The 23,638-nt window shown below is 39.9% G+C and overlaps 2 protein-coding genes across 6 annotated transcripts in view; both read left to right on the top strand.

Moving 5' to 3' along the window:
- The window catches only part of KLHL3 (kelch like family member 3), a 251,706-nt gene that overhangs the window by 102,455 nt on the left and 125,613 nt on the right, over nt 1–23,638 (top strand). The gene's annotated exons all lie outside the window — the stretch shown is intronic.
- Nucleotides 16,995–20,050, top strand: HNRNPA0 (heterogeneous nuclear ribonucleoprotein A0). Its single transcript, XM_033096646.1, has one exon. It carries the CDS (start codon nt 17,579–17,581, stop codon nt 18,500–18,502), a length of 924 nt encoding a protein of 307 aa, XP_032952537.1. The 5' UTR covers nt 16,995–17,578; the 3' UTR covers nt 18,503–20,050.

Below are 23,638 nucleotides of genomic sequence, written 5' to 3'. Positions count from 1 at the left end.
GAAACAGGTATTTCTCATCTTCTCTCTCCACCAGCCTTCTCCATTCCTTCTTACGATGGTTTAAAATATGTCCACAAATTCTTTGATAATCTTCCTTTCAAGAGCTGGAGCTTCATTCCCATTCTCTTGAAGATGGGCTAGACCTAAGTGACTTCATTTCAAACAAACTAATATGGCAGAAGTGACTGTGTGTATGTGTACATATCAGATCATCGCATTGTACACTTTAGCTATATTACAGATTTGTCAATTATACGTCAATGAAGCTAAAAAAAAAAAAGTGACTGTGTATGACTTCTGAGACTACTTGTAGGTCATAAAAAGCATTGGGGCTTCCCTTCCTCTTCCCTCTCTTGGATCACTCACTCCAGGGGAAGCCAACTGCCATGTCAGAGCATCTCTGTGGAGAGTGACGTGTGGCAGGGAAATGAGGCCAGCTGCCAGAAGTCATGTGAGGGAGCTGTCTTGGAAGTAGATCCTCTGGCCCTGGCTGCCATCTTAATGACAACCTCTAGTGAGACCCTGAATCAAAGTCACCCAGCTGAAAGTACTTTGCAAATTCCTGACTCAAAGAAAACTGTGAGATAAATATTTGTTGTTTCAAGCTGCTGCTCAGTTTGGGGGTAATTTGTCATAGGTAAATAATACAGATCTTGGTACTTGGAGATGGGATTTCTCGTAACAAAGACCTAAAAATGTGGGAGTGGTTTTTGGAACCAAGCGGTCAACAGAAGCTGGTAGGACTTTGAGGAGAATGAGAGAGAAAAGTTGAAGAGTTTTGAAGAATCTGTTAGAAGCCTCATGGCATGTCAGAAGACTGTGGGTGAAGGCTTAAAGGGAAATGAGGAAAATATTAGTGGAAACTGAGGGAAAGGGGACCCTTTTTATGTACAGGCAGAGAGTTTAGCAATATCGTCTGTTGTATAATGTAGAAAGTAGCAAATGTACATAACGAAGTGGGTGATTTCACTAAGGAAATTTCCAGGCTGAATGTTGAAGAATGCCACCTGGTTTCTTCTTGCTGCTTATAGTAAAATGTTGAGAGGAGAGAGAGATGTTACAGGAAAGATGGTTAAACACAAAGGACCCAGGATTTACTGGTTTTAAAAATTTCTGGGATCTCCAAAAAGCAAATGATATTAAAGAACTGGCTTCTGGGCAGGGATCAAGTCCAGGAAACTGTGAAGAAAACATGATCTAATGAGCTAAGTTTTGGGGGTAACTTTATTATACAGCAATATAATTGATAAATCTTTTTGCCCTTATCCTAAGTTGATCACCTTGCTTCAGGCCTCGTGGGAAAAATAGCAGCTCCTCCCTCATTTCCCTGACACTATCTACAGCCTACTGGACACCTGTGCCCTGGCTCTCTGCCTTCTCCTCTGTTGAAATGAATGCATGCCAGCCTTCCATTTATGCTTTTTAAGCATCTCTTTTTCAAGGACTTTGATTCAACAATGAACATTTGCTTTCATCATCAGTTTTTCCCTCCATATCAATTCATTCTTACCGAACATGCCCTATTATCTCCCATCTTACCAAAAAATGACCCTCCCTTTATTCAGTATTCCTCTGTAGTCATTACCCCATTTCTCTGCAACCCTTTAAAATAATACTTCTTTATTTCTTTATTTATTTATTTTTATTTATTTTTATTTTTATTTATTTTTATTTTTTAAATTTATTGGGGTGACAATTGTTAGTAAAATTACATAGATTTCAGGTGTGCAATTCTGTATCACATCATCTATAAATTACATTGTGTGTTCACCACCCAGAGTCAGTTCTCCTTCCATCACCATATATTTGATCCCCCTTACCCTCATCTTCCACCCCCCCAACCCCCTTACCCTCTGGTAACCACTAAATTACGTTCCCAGATTAATTTTCAAACCCCGTGGCCATCCTGTGGTCACCGACTGCCCTCCAATCCCCTCACCCTCCCCCCCCCGCCCATCTAGCAACCCAAATAATACTTCTTTGACTCTACTTCCTCACTTCTCATTCCCTCTCAGTCCACCCTATTTGCCGACTGTCTCCATCACTCCACTAACATCCGTCAAGGTCACAAATGACCTTCATGCTACCCAGTTCAGTGGTCTCTATTCTAATCTTAGCTGATCTCTCAAAAGTATTTGTTTTAGGTGACCTCTCCCTTATTTGTTTAAATGGCTCTATTGAAATGTAATTTACGTACCATGCTATTCACCTATTTCAATTGTATAACTCAGTGTTTTTAGTGTATTCACAGGGTTATGCGACCATCACCACAATCTAATATTAGAACATTTTTCCTGCCCCCCTAAAAGAAACCCTGTACCCATTAGCAGTCACTCCTCATTTCCCCCTCTTTTCCCTGTTCCCAGCCATAGGCAACCTTTAGTCTACTGTCTGTTTCTATAGATTTTGCCTATTCTGGACATTTCAGATAAATGGAATCATACAATATGTGGCCTTTTGTGTCTGACTTCTTTTACTTAGCAAAATGTTTTCAAGGTTCATCCATGTGGTACCATGTATCAGTACTTTGTTCCTTTTTATTGCCAAATAATATCCCATTGTATGAATATGCCACATTTATGAATGGGTAACATTCATTGGTTGATAGACAATTTCGGTTGTTTCCATTTTGGGTTCTTATGAATAATGCTGCTCTGAACATTTGTGCTCAAGTTTTTATGTGGATATATGTTTTCATTTCTCTTGAATTTATACAAGGGGTGGGATTTCTGGGTTATATGGTAACTCTATGCTTAACCTTTAAAGCACAACCAGACTGTTTTCCAAAGTGGCCGCACCATTTTACATTCCTACCAGCAATGTATGAAGGTTCCAATTTTTCCATATCTTCACTAATACTTGTTGCTTATCTTTTTTATTATATCAATTTGCTACCAACTGAATATTTTTGTCCTCCCCCAAATTCATATGTGGGAGCCTAACTCCCAATGTGATAATATTCGGTGGTGGGACCTTTGGGAGATAATTAGTGTTATATAGGTCATGAGAATGGAGCCCCCATGGTGGAATTGGTGCCCTTGTAAGGGCATCAAGAGATCGGAGCTCTCTGTGTTTCAGCCACGTGAGGTACAGGGAAAAGACTGTACACCAAGAAGAGGGCCTCACCCAACCATGCTGGCAGCCCAGTCTCAGACGTCTAGCCTCCAGAACTGTAAATAAACAATAAACAATATTTATTGTGTAAGCCACAGTTTATAGTATTCTGTTATAGCAGCCCTCATTCTTTTTTTTTTAATTCAAGTTTATTGGGGTGACAATTGTTAGTGAAGTTACCTAGATTTCAGGGTGTACAATTCTGTAATACATCATCTATATCTCACATTGTGTGTTCACCACCCAGAGTCAGTTCTCCTTCCATTACCATATATTTGAACAGCCCTCATTCTTGAAACACTTGTTTGGTTTGACTTCCAAGACATCACACTCTCCTGGTTTTCTTCTACCTCATTTGCTGCTCTTTCTCAGTCTTATTTATGTGTTTTACCTCATCTTCTTCCTCTTTATTCTCCTTTTCTTCCACTAACCTTCTAAATATTGGAGTACCTAGGGCTCTGTCTTAAGATATCTTTTTTGTCTGCACACTCTTGATATGTAATCTTGTCTCATGTCTACTGTGTGCAAATTACTTCCAAATTTTATTTTTAGCCCTGACCCTTCCCTGATCTTCAGACCCCTATATCCATTTGCTTATTTAACTCTTGTTAGATATCTAATAGAGATTTCAGACATAACATGACAAACCGAACTTGTGATTTTCACCCCCAGCCCTGCCTCCTCTCCCACTCTTCCATATTTCAGTAAATGGAATTGCTATCCTACCAGTTGCTTAATCCAGGAGCCTGTGAGCCATTCTCGGTGACTTGTGTTTTCTACACTCTAGACCAGGGGTGTCCAAACTTTTTTCAACGTTTTTTACCAGGGGCCATATGCGGTAAAATACACAAACAGCCGGGCCACTCACTCGAGGTGAAGTACGTATTGCCTCACCTGGTTTATTTAAGTAAACTAAATATATTTTTGGAATTTGCTGCGGGCCAATTAACAATGGATTGCGGGCCACAGTTGGCCTCGGGCCGCAGTTTGGACACCCCTGCTCTCGACCAAATCTATCAGCACGTTACTTTTGACTCTGCCACCCAATGTATTTGTTACTTTTGACTCTGCCACCCAATGTATTTGAATTCATCCACTTCTTCTCATGTTTCCTACTACCAGACATGTCCCAGACATTATTTTCTCCCTGGTCTACTACAGTAGACCCCTACTGGTTTTCCTGATTCTGTTCCTTGAGATTTGGAACAAGCCTGTGTCTGTCTTGTTCAGGACTGTATTTCTAGAACTTAGCAGGGTACCTGGTAGACACTTTGTAAACATTTTTTAAAAAATTGTTTTATTGAGATAATTGACATATAACATTGTATTAGTTTTAGGAGTACAACATAATGATTTGGTATATGTATATATTGCAAAATGATTACCATAAAAAGTTTAATTAACATCCATCACCACAGTTACATTTTTTTTTCTCGTGATGAGAACTTTTAAGATCTACTCTCTTAGCAACTTTCAAATATGCAATATAATATTGTTAACTGTAGTCACCATGCTGTACATTACATCTCCGGGGCTTATTCTTTATCCTATGACTGGACGGTTGTACCTTCACCTATTTCACCCACGCCCCCCGCCCACCCCAGCTCCCATGTCAGGGAACCACTAATCTGTTCTATCTATGAGTTTGTTTTTTCTTGTTAAATTCCACATATAAGTGAGATTATACAGTGTTTCTTTTTCTCTGTCTGACTTATTTCACTTAATATAATGCTCTCAAGGTCTATCTATGTTGTCTCAAGTGACTTTCTTCTTTTTTAATGGCTGAAAAATATTCCACTGTTTCCATATACCACACTTTCTTTATTCATTCATTGACTGACCTACAGCTTAGTTTTCCATAGTGGCTGCACCAATTTACAATCCCACCAACAGTGCACAGGGGTTCTTTTTCTCCACGTTTTTGCCAACACTTGTTATTTATTTATTTATTTATTTATTTATTTATTTATTTATTTATTAAAAGATTTTTATTGGGGAAGAGGAACAGGACTTTATTGGGGAACAGTGTGTACTTCCAGGACTTTTTTCCAAGTCAAGTTGTTGTCCTTTCAGTCTTAGTTGTGGAGGGCACAGCTCAGCTCCAGGTCCAGTTGCCGTTGCTGGTTGCAGGGGCACAGCCCACCATCCCTTGCGGGAGTCAAACCGCAACCTTGTGGTTGAGAGCCCACCGGCCCATGTGGGAATCGAACCGGCATCCTTCGGAGTTAGGAGCACGGAGCCCTAACCGCCTGAGCCACCAGGGCCGGCCCAACACTTGTTATTTTTTATCTTTTTGACAATAGACATCCTAATGGGTGTGAGGTGCTGTCTCCCTGTGGTTTTGATTTGCATTTCCCTGATGATTAGTGATGTGGAGCATCTTTATGTACCTGATGGCCATCGGTATGTCTTCTTTGGAAGAATGTTTATTCAGGTCCTCTGCCCATTTTAAAATTGGATTGTTTGGTTTTCTTTTATTCCTATTGAGTTGTAAAGTATTTTTTTTTATTTTAGATATTAACTCCTTATCAGATACATGATTTTCCAATGTTTTCTTCTATTCTATAAGTTGCCTTTCATTGTTGATGGTTTCCTTTTCTATGCAGAAGCTTTTTAGTTAGATGTAGTCCCTACTTGTTTATTTTTGCTTTTGGTCTCAAATTCCAAGAATCATTGCCAAGACTGATGCAGGGAACTTACCTCTATGCTTTCTCCTAGGAGTTTTATGGTTTCAGGTCTTACGATCAGGTCTTTAATCCATTTTGAGTTAATTTTTGTATTATGTAAGATAGTGGTCCAGTTTCATTCTTTGCATGTGGCTGTCCAGTTTTCTCAACACCATTTATTGAAGAAACTATCATTTCCCTTTTGTGTATTCTTGACTCCTTTGTCGTAAATTAACTGACCATTTATGCATGAATTTATTTCTGGCTGCTCTGTTCCATTGATCTATGTGTCTGTTTTTACCCCAATACCATACTGTTTTGATTATTATAGCTTTGTAATACAGTTTGAAGTCAGGGAGCATGATGCCTCTAGCTTTTTTTCTTCTTTCTGAAGATTGCTTTGGCTATTCAGGGTCTTTTGTGGTTTAATATATATTTTCGGATTGTTTGTTGTATTTCTGTAACATATACCGTTGGATTTTGCTAGGGATTTCATTAATTGTAGATTGCTTTGAGTGGTATGGCTATTTTAACAATATTAATTGTTCCAGTCTATGAGCATGGTATGTCTTTCTATTTATTTGTGTATTTCAGTTTCTTTCATCAGTGGCTTATAGTTTTCAGTGTATAGGTCTTTCACCTCCTTGGTTAAATTTATTCATAGGTATTTTATTTTTTGATGCAGTTGTAAATGGATTGTTTTCTTAATTTCTCTTTCTAAATATTTGTTAATTCAATGAATGAATGCATGAATGATTTTGAACTCACTTTCAAGCTGAATTCTGAATCAGGATAAGACTCATTTAGGCAACGAGAGGAAGAAAAAGGAGCCAGAAGTATCCAAACAATGTGTTTTAAATGGATTATAGGCATGCAGGAGCTGTTAATCCCCTCAGCCCTTGATGTACTCAGGTACAACATGGGGATAGCACCAGGAGCACCCCCTTGCTGAACACCTCAGAGGGCATTCCTAATGGGGCAGTGTGTGACCACAGCCCTGCAAATAGCAAATACTTGGAAGGATAGCTGGCATTTGCTCTTCCACTGCAAGGTGCTCAGTGCATCCCAAGTAAGTCACCTACCAGCTGGACATCTGTTTCAGGAGCCAGCTGCTGCTTATTGAGGACAAGGGAGAGTGTGGTCAGTGGGACACACAGAGATGCAGGAGCACCATGAGTATAGTGTATAGCTGGTCTGGAGGACGAAGCAGAGACGCTGGGCGGGGCTTCCTGGAGGGTACAGTGTGGGCCCGTAGCTCTGTGTGTACACACACACACACACACACACACACACACACACACACATACACACACGGGGCCAAAAAAATGTGTACACATTTTAAGAAAGGAAAACTGTATTAAAATTGTAATACTCAATATATACCAATAACAAAAATGAATACAAGTCATGTTTGACTTATGCAATTACAAGAGGTGCTCAGAGAGGTTGCCATCAGCGTCCAGACACTTCTGATTACGGTGAAATACTGCTTGAGCAACGTTGACCAAAGTGTCCACATGTAGACATTTTTTTGGCAACCTCAGGGTGTGTGTGTGTGTGTGTGTGTGTGTGTATTAATGTGTGTGTGTATATATATATGTGTGTGTCTGTGTATGTGTATATATGTATATACATACATATACCTATATACAAATATATATTATACATAATATATATTAGGTATTATATATAGTATATATACATACATATATATGTATAAAATACTTCTGTTTCTGAAGCTAAGATACACTTTTGGTGGGATCTCAGGGTAACTAGAAGGTAACTATTATAGTATAGACTACAAATAAAACTTTTTCATTATTTTAGAATTCTTGATAGTGAAAAGTTTGATTGAATTTGAAATCCTTTTACATTAGCACAGGAAACCTTCCCTACCACTCTTCTCCTCTGTCAGCAGTCTCCACCCACTGGACTTCTTTCTTCCTTGGAACCTTTACACTAGCTGTTCCCTCCGCCTGGAATACTTTCAATTGCCAATAAATGAAAAGGCAGAGGTATTAGATTCTTTAAGTATAATTTCAGTTGTGGTTCATTTTAGAATAGTTAGAAAAACTATTTAAAATTTTCATTCTCCTACCCATGAATAAAGTTTCTTGAGGGCGGTAGATGTCAAAAGTTGAAGAGATTATCATTAAAAAACATCTTGATCAGGAATTGCATGGGGCCATTCCAATTATAAAACCGGTTTCTTCCTTCTTCCCTTCCTTCCAAAACAATGCAATCAGAAAACCATTAGGTAGGGCTGGGCCAGGAAGGTATCTGCACTGAAGTGTGGGGGTGGGGTGGGGGCAGGCTGCCGGGCGTGGGGTGGAGCGAGAGGGTGTCTGTTAAAGGGAGGGTGGTAGCAGCCTGTATGGTTGTTGGGAGCTTGAGAGAGGTGAGGAGATTTTCTGTACAAGATGGTGATGACAGTGGCAGCCTGCCACGAGGTTGTTACAGCATGAGTGAGGTGAAGAGGGCGTCTAAGTTGGAAGTGGACTTGGTAGCTCAGTGATGAATGTTGGATCCTGCCGGTGAGGAGGGTGCTTGCTGGCCTGGACGTGTCACAGCTTGATTGGGGTGCGGAAGGAATCTGTGCACAAGGCTTGTGCTGGCCTGGCATGGGGTACTAAAGCCCAGCGGGATGAGGAGGGCAGCTGTTAGATTGGTGCGAAAGTCATTGCGGTTTTAGCAATTATTTTTAACCTTTTAAACCACAATGACTTTTGCACCAGCCTAATACATGACGGGGCCTGTGGCGGCAGGGGAGAGCCAGCACTGTCTGAGGCTGAACAGAGAAAGGAGGACAACTTTGTGAGAAGGTGGTAGGCAGGACAGAAAATTGATTACACAGCATTGAACTAACAAGTAAATATATTGAGAATAATGGGAACCAGCTTCTTCACTGTCAAAGAAAAGAGTTATAAATATGGAAAAGGAAAAAAAACTAGAATGAACTCTGTGGTATTGGATTAGAATTGGAGGTAGTGGTGTGAACTCATGGTTTGATAGATAGATGTAGAAATAAATGTAGATACAAATGCATGGATTATATAGATATAATGTATGTGTATACGTAATGTACCATTTGTATGTATACATACATATATTCTCTATCTCTGTCTGGGAGCAGCAATGAACATATCATAGCTCATATCTTGGTTTCTAAGTACCATTGTCCACTAAAAGGAACCAAGACTCCTTGGAAAAATAGCTGATTCCAAGGCAGGGCAGTGAAAGTCCAAGATGAGCCTGAAATACCTTGTTAGGTGGGAAAGTCGAAAGTGTTGAAAGAATTATGGGGACATGTCAAAAGAACACAGAAGTAAGCTTGAATGAGTTCCCAGTGGCCAAATATGGGATAATTAGAGCATCAAAATAATGATAATAGTAGATTACAATCCATTGAATAAAATAGGAGTCCCTATTTCAATAGGAGTCCCTGAGTCAATATTGACATAAAGAAATGAATAAATAATCGGGGGAAAGAGAATTAATAAAGATAGAAGGAATAATAGTTAGAAAATCAACATTTCAAAAACATTAGAGTAATAATGAATTCAGCCATGAAGCATCGATGAATATTAAAAACTCGTGGATGAAAGTTTGATGGGGAGATATTATAGTCTTAAAATACCTATGACAAAATAGTAGTTACAAAAGGAGAAAATCCAACTTTATAGTGGAGAAATCTAGTAGATACCACCTTAATCAATCGATCAAAGTTAACATAACCAGTCATGAGACAAATAGAAATTATGTGTCACCTGATAGGATGCAATGTCACTTTAGTGACATTCCTGCCAAAAGTACATAATTTTAATTTAATGATCAGAAATACCAGACGAATCCAAATTGAGGGATATTATACAAAATAACTGATCTTACAGTCTTCAAAAGAGTCAAGTTCATCAAAGTCAAGGAAAGACTGATGTACTATTATAGATTGAAGGAGACTAAAGAGACGTGACAACTAAATGCAATGTATGATCCTGGACTAGATCCTTTTGCGTTACTGGGATTACTGTCAAAACTTGAATAGGGCTAGTGGATTAGTTGATAGTAATGGATCAGTGTTAATTTCCTGATTGTGAGGGCTGTATTGTGGTTATTAGGAGAATATCCTTGCTTGTAGAAATTATACACTAAAGTTTTAGTGTGGGCACTGGGGCATCATGATGACAATTTACTCTTAACTGTTTCAGGAAAAAAGTTACTTGTACTATTATTGTTGCAACTTTTTAGTTTGGAATTATTTCAAAATAGAAAGAAAATGTTATGTTTAAATGAGCAAACTCAAGTTTCTCATTAAAATGTTTTGGTAGCTTATTAAGTATCTTTTTTATTGAATTTTTTTCAACAAGGCTCATACAGATAACCCCAAATTCTTTGCAGTTTATCCCTGTGTTTTGTACAAATATTTTTTGTTTGCACCATAATATGACAAAGGCTATGAAACATGATTTTAGGCAGAGGGAGTCACATATGCAAAGGCCTGGAGCTCAGAAAGCATGACTTTTAGGAGAATTGCAAGCAGTGAAGCATGTCTGGAAAGTGTGGAATTAATGGTGAGGCAGCTGTCGAGGGAAAAGACATCCAACAACCTCAGCTGGATGGTGGTGCCATTCACTGATATAGGCGACATATGATAATTCACTTCTATGGTCCTGACACTGATAATCAAGAGCATAACATTAGCAAGGATGCCCCCCAACTGGTATAGACAATCATTTGTCTAGAAACTGCCCGAGGATGCTTCTTGACCTCAGAGTTCAATCAGAAATTGCCCTAAACTTGTGCCTGTAGGAGGCACTCCTTAGAAACGTGAAGAGGGATGGAGAAAGTGGCCTCTGTTATATCTACTTGCAAGTAATTTAGCAAAAAGGACACCTTACCACAGACGCATTTGATAGGATAATTTATTGAAATATTAATTTGCCTTTTCTTCTGTTTTCCTGCCCTATTCTAAGAATACATTTCTACTTTCTTTCCTTGAACCGTTGTTCAGCCAGGACTGAAGTAGTACAACGGCCTTTTATTTTTTAAAGCCTAAAGTCACTGAAGGACTTCTATTAGGTGGTCCCATAGGAGAGGGGAAAGAGACAAGAGCCCAGCAGGGAGAGTCTACTATGGAGACCTCAGAGATTTTGGGGGAGGGTGGGCTCTGTGGAGTTCGCAGGGACCAGGGTCCAGTCTCTCTGTGCTTCTCCCTTGTACCCTCCTGGGGATGTGGCCTGTTCTGTGTGGAATGGCTTTGTGGTACAGTGGGAATTTGAACCTTTGGTGTTGGGCTTCCTAGCCATGGTAAGGAGCCCCAGCTCAAGCTGGGAGGTAAATTTCTGGAAGCAGCTGAGCCAGCTTTCTGCAAGGGACTCTGTGTCTTGGACAAAGAGCCTATAAACAGCGACAAATCTGGGCCAAAGATCAGAGGGCTGTCCCTGAATATCCTGGACTGTGTCAACCTGAAGTCTTTGCACTACAGGTGGGACTTGACCCCAGTATTGACTGCAGTTAAATTTTCATCAACCTGAATGGTGGCTCAGGATGAGATTTAATTTAGTAATAGAAAAAGAATATGACATTTCCTTAACCTAGAATTATGAAGTAACTTTCATACTCACCATCTACATTTATAGCTCTCAAGATATGGAAGAAATTACTTACATATGAAAAAACTTTTTTTAAGAAGAATTCAGCATATGTATTGTGCCTTTTCAGTGAAGACACTGAGATATTTCAGTTTGATATATGCCTCCAGAAATTACTGCCAGATGAACTCAGGATGCCTCAACAAGCTTGGTTTTTCATTATTCTCTCTAACCCAGAAGCTGAACTGGTGGAAAGGAAGGAACAAGCTAGTCTGACATTTGGTAGACATAGGTACCTTTCTGATCTCTCCCCTTTCCTAGTGCTCCCTTAGCTGACTTGGGGCTGAGAGCAGGTCTAGGGTGAATACCAGTTTAATTCCAGTTTTCTGGCAGCTTTATCTTCTAGTTGCAAAATCTCATTCAAATACCCAAACCTCATATTTCCTATAATCTCAATTTCAGCCATGAGAAATTGAGCCCTGAGCCTTACTTTGTGAAAAGCTGTCAGTAGACTTTGGATAAATGATGACTAAAAGGATAGAATGATGACCCAAGTCCTGTTTTAACAATGTTTTTTATTTTCTGTACAGGAAGCCTATACAGAAACTACATGAGCAGGAGTGTTATGGGCTAAGTCATGTGTAAGGTGGCTAGTTGACCACAGATTAGATAGAAGTTACTACTTGTGTGGGCCTAGGCGTATCGTTTCAACTCTCTGGGCCATATCTGTCACATGAAAGTTTTGGACTGGATGACCAATAACAGGTCTCTCTATGCTCTATTCTTATGATTCTAGAATGCAGGGTAAGAAAATTCTTTTAAAATTGAAGTACAGGGTGATAAGGAGCCTTATCTACAGTAAATGCTTAGATATAAAGGGGCTTATTTTTGGTGCAACTTTTGAATGTGCCAGTAAGGTCAATGCTATGATTTTACAAAACCATGCTCCAAACCTTGCAATAAAACTTAGAAAATGTATTAGTATATATTTTGGATACAGCGGATAATCATATCAGAGCTTGGTGAAAAATAAATCTCCCCAAAACAATGATGGGAATTAGCAAATTATTAGAATTTGAACTGAATTATATACAATGTAATCCTTGAAAGAAACCCATTTAATTAATACTGATGAATGAAAAGTGCTTCATATATTATTTCAGAAGTTGGAAAGTAGATCATATTTAGAATCATGGGCAGCAAAGTAAAATAGATTTTAGGTAAATTAGGGTGTGAACAAGCCAACCCAAACAAACCACTGCTATATATACTGAGAGATTTTAGCCGGTGATTATCTTATGGAACAGGTTCCTTAAGGAGTATATGATTCTTGGTTTCATAGCTGCTTATCATCATTACACTGTTGCTCATACAAATCTTGGCTAATTTTCATTTTTTTCCATTGTTTTTCTCCTAGTTTTAGTGGAAAAAAAGATGTGTGTAATTTTCTGTCTTTCTCTAATAATGTGCTGAAATTATGATAAAGATCATTTAACTAAAAATGGTTAGATCCTGAATGATCCAGAAAGGCTTTGTATATAATCTGAACTCCATGAACAACTACAACTAAATGCCACTCTTGCAGCTTACTGAGTAGACTAACCTGTTCTTTGCTCTGTTCAGTATGTACTTAGAAATGAAGAAGGACCAGATTCTTTTTTTTTTTTTAATTAAAGTTTATAGGGGTGACAATTGTTAGTAAAGTTACATAGATTTCAGGTATACAATTCTGTATTACATCATCTATAAGTCACATTGTGTGTTCACACTCAGAGTCAGTTCTCCTTCCATCACCATATATTTGATCCCCTTTACACTCATCTACCACCCCAGGACCAGATTCTTAAGGACTCAAAGTGTATGTGGTAGCATGAATATTGATTGCTTCACTCACAGGTCTGAGTATAGAACACTTCACAAATGAAATCTCACTCTTGAGTTGCCACTCTTTAGGTTGATGGAAATTTGACCTCAATCAATGCAAATTATTTTCCTTTTCTGTATAAGTTAGGAAGAGAAGCTTTATAAGTTGTTATTCACATACCCAGCTATATTACAGTCTGAAACTAAAGTTGAAAATGAACTTAATAGATAAGATTAAAAAATTGATTTTCACATTGATCTAGCACATACCTCATGGAGAGGAAAATATTCAGTATAAAATTTGCTGAAGGAAATATTCAAAAATGTTTGAAGTTCTTACTGGACTGAGTAAAAACAATGCACTAAAATATAAATGTCCGGGTAATATAAACAAAATCATAAAATTCAAAACCAAAAGTTAAATAATTTATCTAATTTTAAGGAATATAATTCTGTAACCTTGTTATGGAATTTACAGGTAAATCACTAAACCTAGTGTAATCTTGCCTAGAGAAATCCAGGCAAGATGTGTATAGGCAGCTTTACACGTACAAATGAATGAGGTCTCATACCCCAAACATAGACACTGAAAACACTTCTTTTCTAGGTGGATATGTTAGCATATGTTACATTGCTAGGACTGCCATAACAAAGTACCACAGACTGGGTGACTTAAACAACAGAAATTTATTTTCTGAGTTCAGGAGTCTCAGAGACCAAGATCAAGGTGCCAGCAGGGTTGGTTTCTTCTGAGATCTCTCTCCTTAGTTTGCAAATGGCCACTCTCTTGCTGTCTCTTCACATGGTCATCCCTCTATGTACATGTGCCCCTAGTGTTTCATCCTCTTCTTATAAGGACACCAGTCCAATTGGATTAGGGCCACACCCTAATATTCTCATTTTAAGTTAATCACCTCTTTAAAGATCTTATCTTCAATTATAGTTACATTCATTAGTACTGGGGGCTAGGGCTTCAACATACGAATTTCGGGGTTGGAGGAGACACAGTTCAGTCCATAATAGAACCCTACTGCAAAAAGACATTCTTGGGTGTTATAAAAAGTTGACTTAAAAACAAAAATCAAAGTTGCTGCTTTCTGGAAATATAGCTGGCCATTGTTTTCCCTTTCTTTCTCAGTTTATTCTTTTTCCCTTTCTCCAGTTTTCTTTTTCTAGGTATAATTTAGGTACAATAGAATACACCTTTTTTAGTGTGCCGTTCTGTGAGTTGTTTAACCACCACATTCAATGAGGTTTTTGTAATCAAGCTTAAAGGAGGGATGGAAACCAAAGGTTGTCTAAATTTCAGTTATAGTAAAAAAAAAAAATTTTGTTTGAAGGCTGATGCACCTCTAAGCAAGGTAAAGCTAAGATACAAACTCAGGCAATGATTTAAAATGTAAAGTAGAAAGAAAAAGTTTGTCTCCCTGAATGATCTGAGAGGTAGGAAATTGACTGCATCATTTAAGTATTTACATAACTCCTTCTTCACCATCCCTACCTTTGCCAATCTAATCTCTTGAAGAGTCTAACACCCAATTATCTTGCATTTATCCTGGCTTCTTGACCATCTCTCAAACATGCTTGTGTTGTCTCCCATCATCCCTACGCCCCTTCTATATGTAAGGGTTATACCAGACATACGCCTCTAGGAAGCTTGCCTAGTCAAAAGAAATTAAACACATAATGGATTCCCAATTCGGTGGTATGATTATTTTAGAACAAGGTAGGAGAAAACTGTTACTTTAGAATTTACAGTTTAGATGGGAAAATAAGCCATGGTCTTAATTCTCTTTCCTTCAGAAATTCATCATTTACTGTTTTATGGATGACTCTAAAATACATTTTTTTGGATGACTCTAAAATATATTTAAGGTCTAATCTCTCATATGAGCTATAGTCTTTGGGTATCCTAGAAAAACAGTGCCCATGAATACCAGTGTCACCTTAAAAATTAACAACTATATTCATCACCTTCCCCACTTCCTCCAAAATAGTTTCTTAGATTTTTTAGTTCTACCATTGCTGCAATTTTAGGCTTCCAGATTTCAATTACTAGAATGCTTTTATTTCCCTCATTCTTTATCATCAATCAGTTAGCAAATCCTAACTTACATGACTTGTTTTTTGCAACAAGGTAATAACTTTCTATTGTCTTCCACCCCTCCCCCCCAATCAATGGTACTTATCACTAACATTCTAGGTTATCATTCTTATTTATTGTCTGCTTCTCCCCACTAGAATGTAGGCTATGATGGCAGAGATTTTCGTCTATTGTTTATTGCCCTGTTCCTGGCACCTGGTATAGTATTTGTTGGATAAACTGAGCACTTACTATGTGCCAGGCCCTGTGTGCTGTATTTACATGCAGACTATCATTTAATTTTTAAAATGCCTGGGAGGTGTTTTATTGTTCTGATTTTCAGATAATAAAACTGATGAAGTTTTTAAAAAGATTAAGTGACTTGCCCAAAGTCACACAGTGAGTAGGTGATAGAGCCAGACTCTGGTCTATAAACCTTGTAGCCTGCCTTTGGAATCATATTGAAACTTAATCTAAAATAGAAGACATTCCATGATATCAAAGACCCTCCACTAATCTTACCTCTTCCTGTCTTCTATCGAAATTTTCCTGCACCGAACTGGTTCACGTACCGCCCCTTGAAACTTATGTAAGCTTTGTTTCCTCTGGCTTGTGCTCAGATAAACTCTATAGAAATCTTATCTAGCTTTTGACTCTTAAGTTCAGTGCAACTTCCACCTCTTTCACAAATCACTCCTGAATGCTCTAGGATACAGTGAAGAACTCTTCTTCTTCAGTATTTACATGGTTTTGGGGGCTCTTGGTCACGTCACGTCTCATCCTGTGTCCCACTTCATGTATCTTGCTTGGCACAAAGATTCATTAAATGGGAGCCATTATAATTTTCTTGCATTCCCACTTGAGTGAGGGTCTGTAAGGCAGTTAACGGGTGCATGATATTTATATATAATGTTCATGTGGTATCCAATGCCTTTAAAAAGCTAACGTTTTAGTTGGGAAGGAAGCAACGCGTAGATATCTAAACTAAACATATAAATAGATGTGTTCACTGAGATAAAATGAAAATGTCTTCTGTCGGAGTGAGCGAAGGGAGGCTGAAAAGGACGTCGCAGGAGGGCTTCACGGGTGGCCCAAGGATGGCCTCGGTCTTAAGGTCTGAAGCGCTTTTGGCGCACTGCTGTCCTCACGTTGCCTCTGGCTCGATTTTGCGCAGGGCCACGTGCCAGTGTTTTAGTTTAACCGCGTCTCGGGCCCACTGTAAACGGCTAATAACCGCCGTCGCCGACTAGGCCTCTACCCTCCATCTTTGTGCGAACGGGAGGGGCGAGGACGCCAGGTGTAGCGGCCCGTTCGAAACGCGGCGGGTAAATCCAGGCCCCCAACCCCAACAGTCAAGTTTTCAAAAAGCCCGCGCGTGGCGCCCCAGGCCGCATCCGTTGGGAACGGGCCCCAGCGCGCCCCCGCTCACCCCCACCCCTAACTCAGGGAGGGAGGAGGCCGGAGGTGGTAGGCAGGCTCCTGGCACACGGTGCGCTTGGGCCAGCGCGCTCCAGGGAGCGCGCCCGTCTAGCGGCTGCGGAAAACGGAAATGGGTGCAAGCGGATCGCAGTGATTGGCTAAACTGACATGTCTCTCAAGGGGCTGGCGCGAACGCCACTGCGGAGTTGGGCGAGGGGATACGGCAAGGGGAGGGGTAAAAGCACTGGGAACAGCCGCGGTGCTGGGAGGAAGTCAATCGCGGAGGTGTGCAGAGGGCTGGGAGAGTGCCTCGTCATGGCACGCTGGAGAGCCCGGGAGTGAAAGCGGGTCGGTAGAGACGGCGGCAGGAGCAGTGCAGGCCGAGTGCTTGACTAGGCCGCGGAGGGCGGCGAGGCCCTGACTGAGAGCAGCCTTGCGGAGCGGTAGGCGGGACTAAAGAGAGCGAGGCGGCGATTGGCGGGCAGCCTTGGGCTGCCGTACGTCGACGGTGACGCACGCCTCGGGGAGGGTGCGCGCGCGTTCAGCGGCCTCTTTGTGTGGTGCCCAGATACGGGAGCGGAGGTGGCGGTGGCGGTAGCGGTAGCGGCGGCCTTGGTTGTCTTCCAGTCTCCTCGGCTCGTCCTCTAGCCGGCACCTCTCCCCTTCCCTCCCCCTTCCTTTTTTCCTCCTTTCCTCCCCTTCCCTTTTTCCCTTCCCCGTCGGTAACCGGCGGTGACGGCTCCGGCAACGGCTGGGCCCAAGCTGTGAAGAGGCCTTAGCCTACGGTCACGGCGACGGCGAAACCTCGGAGCTCGCAGAGCGGAGGGAAGGCCCGGGCCGTAGAGATGGAGAATTCCCAGTTGTGTAAGCTGTTCATCGGCGGCCTCAATGTGCAGACGAGTGAGTCGGGCCTGCGCGGCCACTTTGAGGCCTTTGGGACTCTGACGGACTGCGTGGTGGTGGTGAACCCCCAGACCAAGCGCTCCCGTTGCTTTGGCTTCGTGACCTACTCCAACGTGGAGGAGGCCGATGCCGCCATGGCCGCCTCGCCCCATGCCGTGGACGGCAACACGGTGGAGCTGAAGCGGGCGGTGTCCCGGGAGGATTCGGCGCGGCCCGGTGCCCACGCCAAGGTTAAGAAGCTCTTTGTCGGGGGTTTAAAGGGAGATGTGGCCGAGGGCGACCTGATCGAGCACTTCTCGCAGTTCGGCACCGTGGAAAAGGCCGAGATTATTGCCGACAAGCAGTCCGGCAAGAAGCGTGGCTTCGGCTTCGTGTATTTTCAGAATCACGACGCGGCAGACAAGGCCGCGGTGGTCAAGTTCCATCCGATCCAAGGCCATCGCGTGGAGGTGAAGAAGGCCGTTCCTAAGGAGGATATCCACTCCGGTGGGGGTGGAGGCGGTTCCCGGTCTTCCCGGGGCGGCCGAGGCGGCCGGGGGCGCGGCGGTGGTCGTGACCAGAATGGCCTGTCCAAAGGCGGTGGCGGCGGCTACAACAGCTACGGTGGTTACGGCGGCGGTGGCGGCGGCGGCGGCTACAATGCCTACGGCGGCGGCGGAGGCGGTTCGTCCTACGGTGGGAGCGACTACGGTAACGGCTTCGGCGGTTTCGGCAGCTACAGCCAGCACCAGTCCTCGTATGGGCCCATGAAGAGCGGCGGCGGCGGCGGCGGCGGCGGAGGCAGCAGCTGGGGCGGTCGCAGTAACAGTGGACCTTACAGAGGCGGTTATGGCGGTGGGGGTGGTTATGGAGGCAGCTCCTTTTAAAAAATTTTTTTAAATGCCTGGGAGTGGCTATAGGGGTAGCTCTTTTCAACAGCCCAACTAGGGTCAACTCCTGAGTCCCTTCCTCTCCCACTGCCTTCCCCATTTTGCCCTTGGGGGAGCCGCTTCTAAGGCTGCTTACCCTGGGGTGTGTTGCCCTGTTTGCCTGCCACCTCCCTTGTCTCTCCCTCTGAAGATGGACTCGGCCCCACATACACATTTTTGTGTTACAGTCATTGATGGACTCTATTTTTTTATTATTACTTGGACTTTGGTCGTTTTTATACTAGCAAAACGTCTTGTTTTAATTTGTGTTTTTTTGGGGGGAGGGAGTGAACTTGCTGATTCTGTAGCAGACCCTGGGCGGGGGTTGGGGTGGGGGGTAGTTTACTTTGTTGTAAGGACTTGATACCTGGCTACAGCGTTTTCTATGAAATCTACTTGGATCCCATGCCTGAAATTTGGAAGCATATGTACAAAAATCATTTTTACGTTTTATTTTTAATAAATCATTGTGTTTGACCGTATATGTCTAACATCTTTTTTCTAGGATCCATTCCGTACCGTTTTAAGGGATATTAGTTGAAAATTTTTCGTGTTAATTCTTACTTTTTGATGTGTACTTAGAGAAACTTTTAAAAGGTCCTGTGGTTTTCTTTTCTGTTGCCCTGCTAGTGACGTTGAATTTTTATCCCTTCACAGGCAAAACTTTTGAAATGGTGGATGTGGCTTTTTAAAATCTTCAAAGTTTCTGTGCATCCATCTCTTGTACTAAGCGATTTGCTTATCATGACATGATTAGTCACTTCTATGAGAATTCAAAGTATGTACTGTATAGTTCTAAAGAAATAGTTTGTGTTAAGCATGTATTTTCATTCATATAAACTGTTTAAAAACTTTCATATGGCTTAGTTTCATCCCTCTTATTGGTTTGTCTGTAATGAATCGTTACAAATAAGGGTTATATTTTACCCTCAAACTAAATGCATTTTTGTATTTTCAGAGCAGGTTTAAATGTTTTTTCCCTATAGCTGAACTGTCCTCATGGAAATCCTTTCCCCAACCTTTGTTGCGCCATCTACTGGCAGAATGGCAATATATGTGCAAAACAATTTTGTTTAAAACTTGTTTTAGGACAATTTCATCAGATTAGAAGTTTTGCCATCAAAAATCTGTGCAGACTTTGGTTACACATTTACTTGTAACTAAGGTGGGCTTTACAGGAATATAATTAACAGTCCGTATCACAATTGCTCTTTCTATATGAGATTTGAACATGTAAACTGCTATGCATAGCTTGGGCAATGGCCCCAAATTGCTATGACAACTGATGAACCAGCTCGGTGTACTGGTATCTTAGGTGCAAGTTGTAAAGCAAACTATTTGTGTATTCTGCTTGGTTAAATGTATAGTTGTAGCCCTTTCATGCAATAGATTTCAAGTTGTTGTTTATAAAAAAACGAAAACGATATAGGAGAAAATTGACTTCCTGGTTAGAAATACAGAATAGCAACGTTTATGGATATCACAAATAAAGAATTCGATTCTTTACATGATTGAGTGAGAGTATGTATAATCTGCTGGGTGGGTTCATAGTACCTATTAATCTAGTATATTTAATGTTACCGTAAAATAATTTGACTTGAATCTTGCAGTTGAAAGCCATATTAAGAATCGTTCTGAAGAGATTATTGGGCTTTAACAGAATATTTTAACACTGACCCTTTTTAGTTCTTGTCATAGGTTTCTTAAGATTTTTTTTTTTCCTAATTTTGTTTTTCTTAATTGCCAGGGCTCTACTTTTAAGAGATAGGAAATAAGGTCAAGATTGCTAGGCTAGATTATGTCTACTCAGTCACTTTGACAAAAGACAACCGATGCTTGGTACAAATATCTAAATTTACCTCTGATAAATAGGATAGATGTTTTTGCACATGATTAAACACAGTCAAATATTTTGCTCTTAAGTGACTCTACAGTTTCCTTAATGTTTTATTTTTCACTTAGTGAAACATACATGTGGGCTTTTTCATTTGGTAATTTGGGGGCCCTTTGGGATACAGAAAATGATGCTTAAATTTTTATGATTGTCATTCTGCTTGCCTTTTACTCAGTTTTAGTGGGGAGATCTAATTCTTCTGGGTCAATTGTAATAACACCAATTGATAAAGTTGTCATTTTGTATTCCCAACATAGACTTCTAAGAAGTTAAATGAGTTACGTAAAGTGTTTACTCTTAATTAGAAAAGTGACAGTGTTCTATTCAAGGAATAGGAACATTTCATTGTCATGTATTTACAAATTTCTGTAACTTGGACTGGTATTTAGTGAATGCAAAGACATAGTGGTATTTACTCTTTCCAGAATTCCTCTTGTCGATTTTTATGCAAGCATTTTTGGCACGTGGGACATTTTTTGGCAACCAGTTGTATGTTTTGACTTATCACCTGTAGAATTATCTGAACATTATTCAAATTTAAGAATTCATGGAGGTATATACAATTTAGTTCGTATTGAATAGTTTGCCCCCCTGCTTAAATCTAATTTGAAAGATTAGCAAAATAAAAATGAACCTATTTTTTTTGTCTCCTGATTGTGAACTTTTGCATTGACAGTATTTTAAGTATAAACTCAGTGGTGATCATTAGTTAAAAGTGGTTTGAAAGGTCTTTCAAGATTGATGGTAATTTCAGATATTAAAAAGCTTGCATTGATGTTCATAGTGATAACTATAAAGTCAATGATATACTGATTGTTTGCTCCTATAACTTAGTGATTTGGAATAGATTTCATATTTAAATCTACTTCACAATGAATTTTTGTTTTTAACCAAGGTTAAAGGATTGAGGATACTTAAGAATTTGGTATTTATGATTATTACCCTCATGACCAGGAGTGAGAAGTTACTTGAATTACAGGCTTATTTACCTTTTAAGTGTGCTTAATTCTCTCAAATTTGAGAATTTGCATTTAATGTTAAATTTTGTATGCTGATTGAAAGTGGGTGTTTGGATGTTGGATTGATTTGAGCAGATCTACATCTTAGACAATATGGGTTTTACCCAAAAAGACAACATTTGCAGTTAGGGTAAGTCTCTTTCACTTGAACCAATTTACTGAGTCAGTGTAGGGTTTTGGTCACTGGGAAAAATTCCTATTCCCTGCTTCAGGAGGCCCTATCTTGTTTCTTTCTGAAACGGCGATAAAGACTGCCTCTAAACCAAGGGAGGACAATGCTTTCTCCTAGTGTCTTACTGCAGGTTATTTTTTGATGTGCCTTTGTCTCAAGCTTTCTATTAAAAGTGAATATACATTGTAAAATTTTTTTCCAATAAAAAGTCCCTTGAAAGAATAGATAAAGCCTAAGAAACATACTTTCTGCTGTATGTTACTTAAAATTACAGTATTGCACATAACATTTGGATTGTACTTCACAGAAAATACCAATACTACTAGGGAATAGAAAATACAGAAATCTTAACTGACTCTGGGGCTGGGGTATTTTTAAAAATAATTTTACTAGAATTAACTGCTTATAAACCAAACTAAACAAAAAGTAAGTGAAAACCCTTATATGAGCAAACCCCCTTCTCAAGGATAATCGTATTTTTTAATAGGTACCGTATACAGTTAGATCTTTTTTGTATGCACTTAATTTTAAAAAGTAGGGTTACATAGTTTTGTAGTTATTAACATTCTCACATTATCAAGACAGACCTTCATTCTTTTTAATGCCTATATAATGTTCCATAGTATAGCTGTATCAAAACATTTCTTGATGAATGAGTTTTCTTCCATTTCTTGCTATGAATAATGTGGTTATTATCCTTGCAGATGTTTTTGGTCATCAAATATACACTTAGTTGATGAGATGGCTACCTCAGAGTTAAATGTGCTAGATAATGAGAAAGCAGTTTTCTGATATATTTTTCAATTCTCAGTATGCATAGAAAAGTACATACTTATTGGTGGCTGTTTTAAAGCCTTGGGGTAAATTCAACTAAAACATTTTACTGGAAAATTTCAAAGCTAGATTACACATGATAAAACAGTTAATAACTTATGAGTATCATTATATTAATGTCCCTTTTTGTTATCTTCAGTAGTTTTACGGAGAAATACTTGCCACTCTTTCCATATGATGTCTGCATATACCAAATAACTACTGTCTGATGAATACAGTTAAGAAAAGTATTGTTTTGTGCCTTGTGCTATTAAGTACTTTGTATGCATTTTATTTATTTTAGAATAATTTTGCGAGGAGATTCATTATCTGTTGCATTTTAACTACAGGCTTACCGAATTGAAATAATTTGCCTAAGATTATGTAGCTATTGAGAACAAGAAATAGGGATTTTTTGCTTATATATTTAAATTACACATTGTAAAACTGAAAAAATAAATTGTTCGCCCTGTTGCTTCCTAGTGCCCAGAGATAACATATGTTAAGTTTGTCTACTTCTAGATCTTTTTGTTTGCATGGGTGTGTGTGTGTGTGTGTGGGTGTGTGTGTGTGTATATATTTTAGAACAGGAATTGGATCAGTTTATATCTACATGTATATGTATTTTAACTTCAAAGATGTCCTTCGATATCTGTACATATAACTAATATAACTGTTATGCTGTAGTATAGATGCACCATAATTTATTGATTAGCATGTTTCCAGTTTTTTTGCTTATAATTCAGAACAACTTTTGCAGGACTTGTTTTGCCACTTCTAACATATCAAAGATGAAAAAGTACAGGAGCATGGCTGAAGCCATAGGTTATACTGGTGTCCAGACAGTTTGCTAAGAAATCTGCTAGAGCCCTACAAGATATTGTTGGATATTCTACAGTCTCAACATTTCAATTTTGCGTTGTCATTTTTCCTCCCAAATTGTATTTTTATTCTTTATGAGAAAGACTTTTTTTAAAAATACGTAACTCTGGGCGGCCGGATGGCTCAGTTGGTTAGAGCGTAAGCTCTGAACAACAGGATTGCTGGTTCGATTCCCACATGGGCCAGTGAGCTGCACCCTCCACAACTAGACTAAAGACAGCGAGCTGCCACTGAGCTTCTGGAGGGGCAGCCAGAATGCTCAGTTGGTTAGAGCACAAGCTCTCAACAACAGGGAAGGCGATTCAATTCCCGCA

Source organism: Rhinolophus ferrumequinum, chromosome 24, assembly GCF_004115265.2.
Source record: "Rhinolophus ferrumequinum isolate MPI-CBG mRhiFer1 chromosome 24, mRhiFer1_v1.p, whole genome shotgun sequence".
NCBI classification, from domain to species: Eukaryota; Metazoa; Chordata; class Mammalia; order Chiroptera; family Rhinolophidae; genus Rhinolophus; species Rhinolophus ferrumequinum.
The sequence above is the reverse complement of the archived record's forward strand: the minus strand, read 5'-3'. Positions and strand labels throughout refer to the sequence as shown.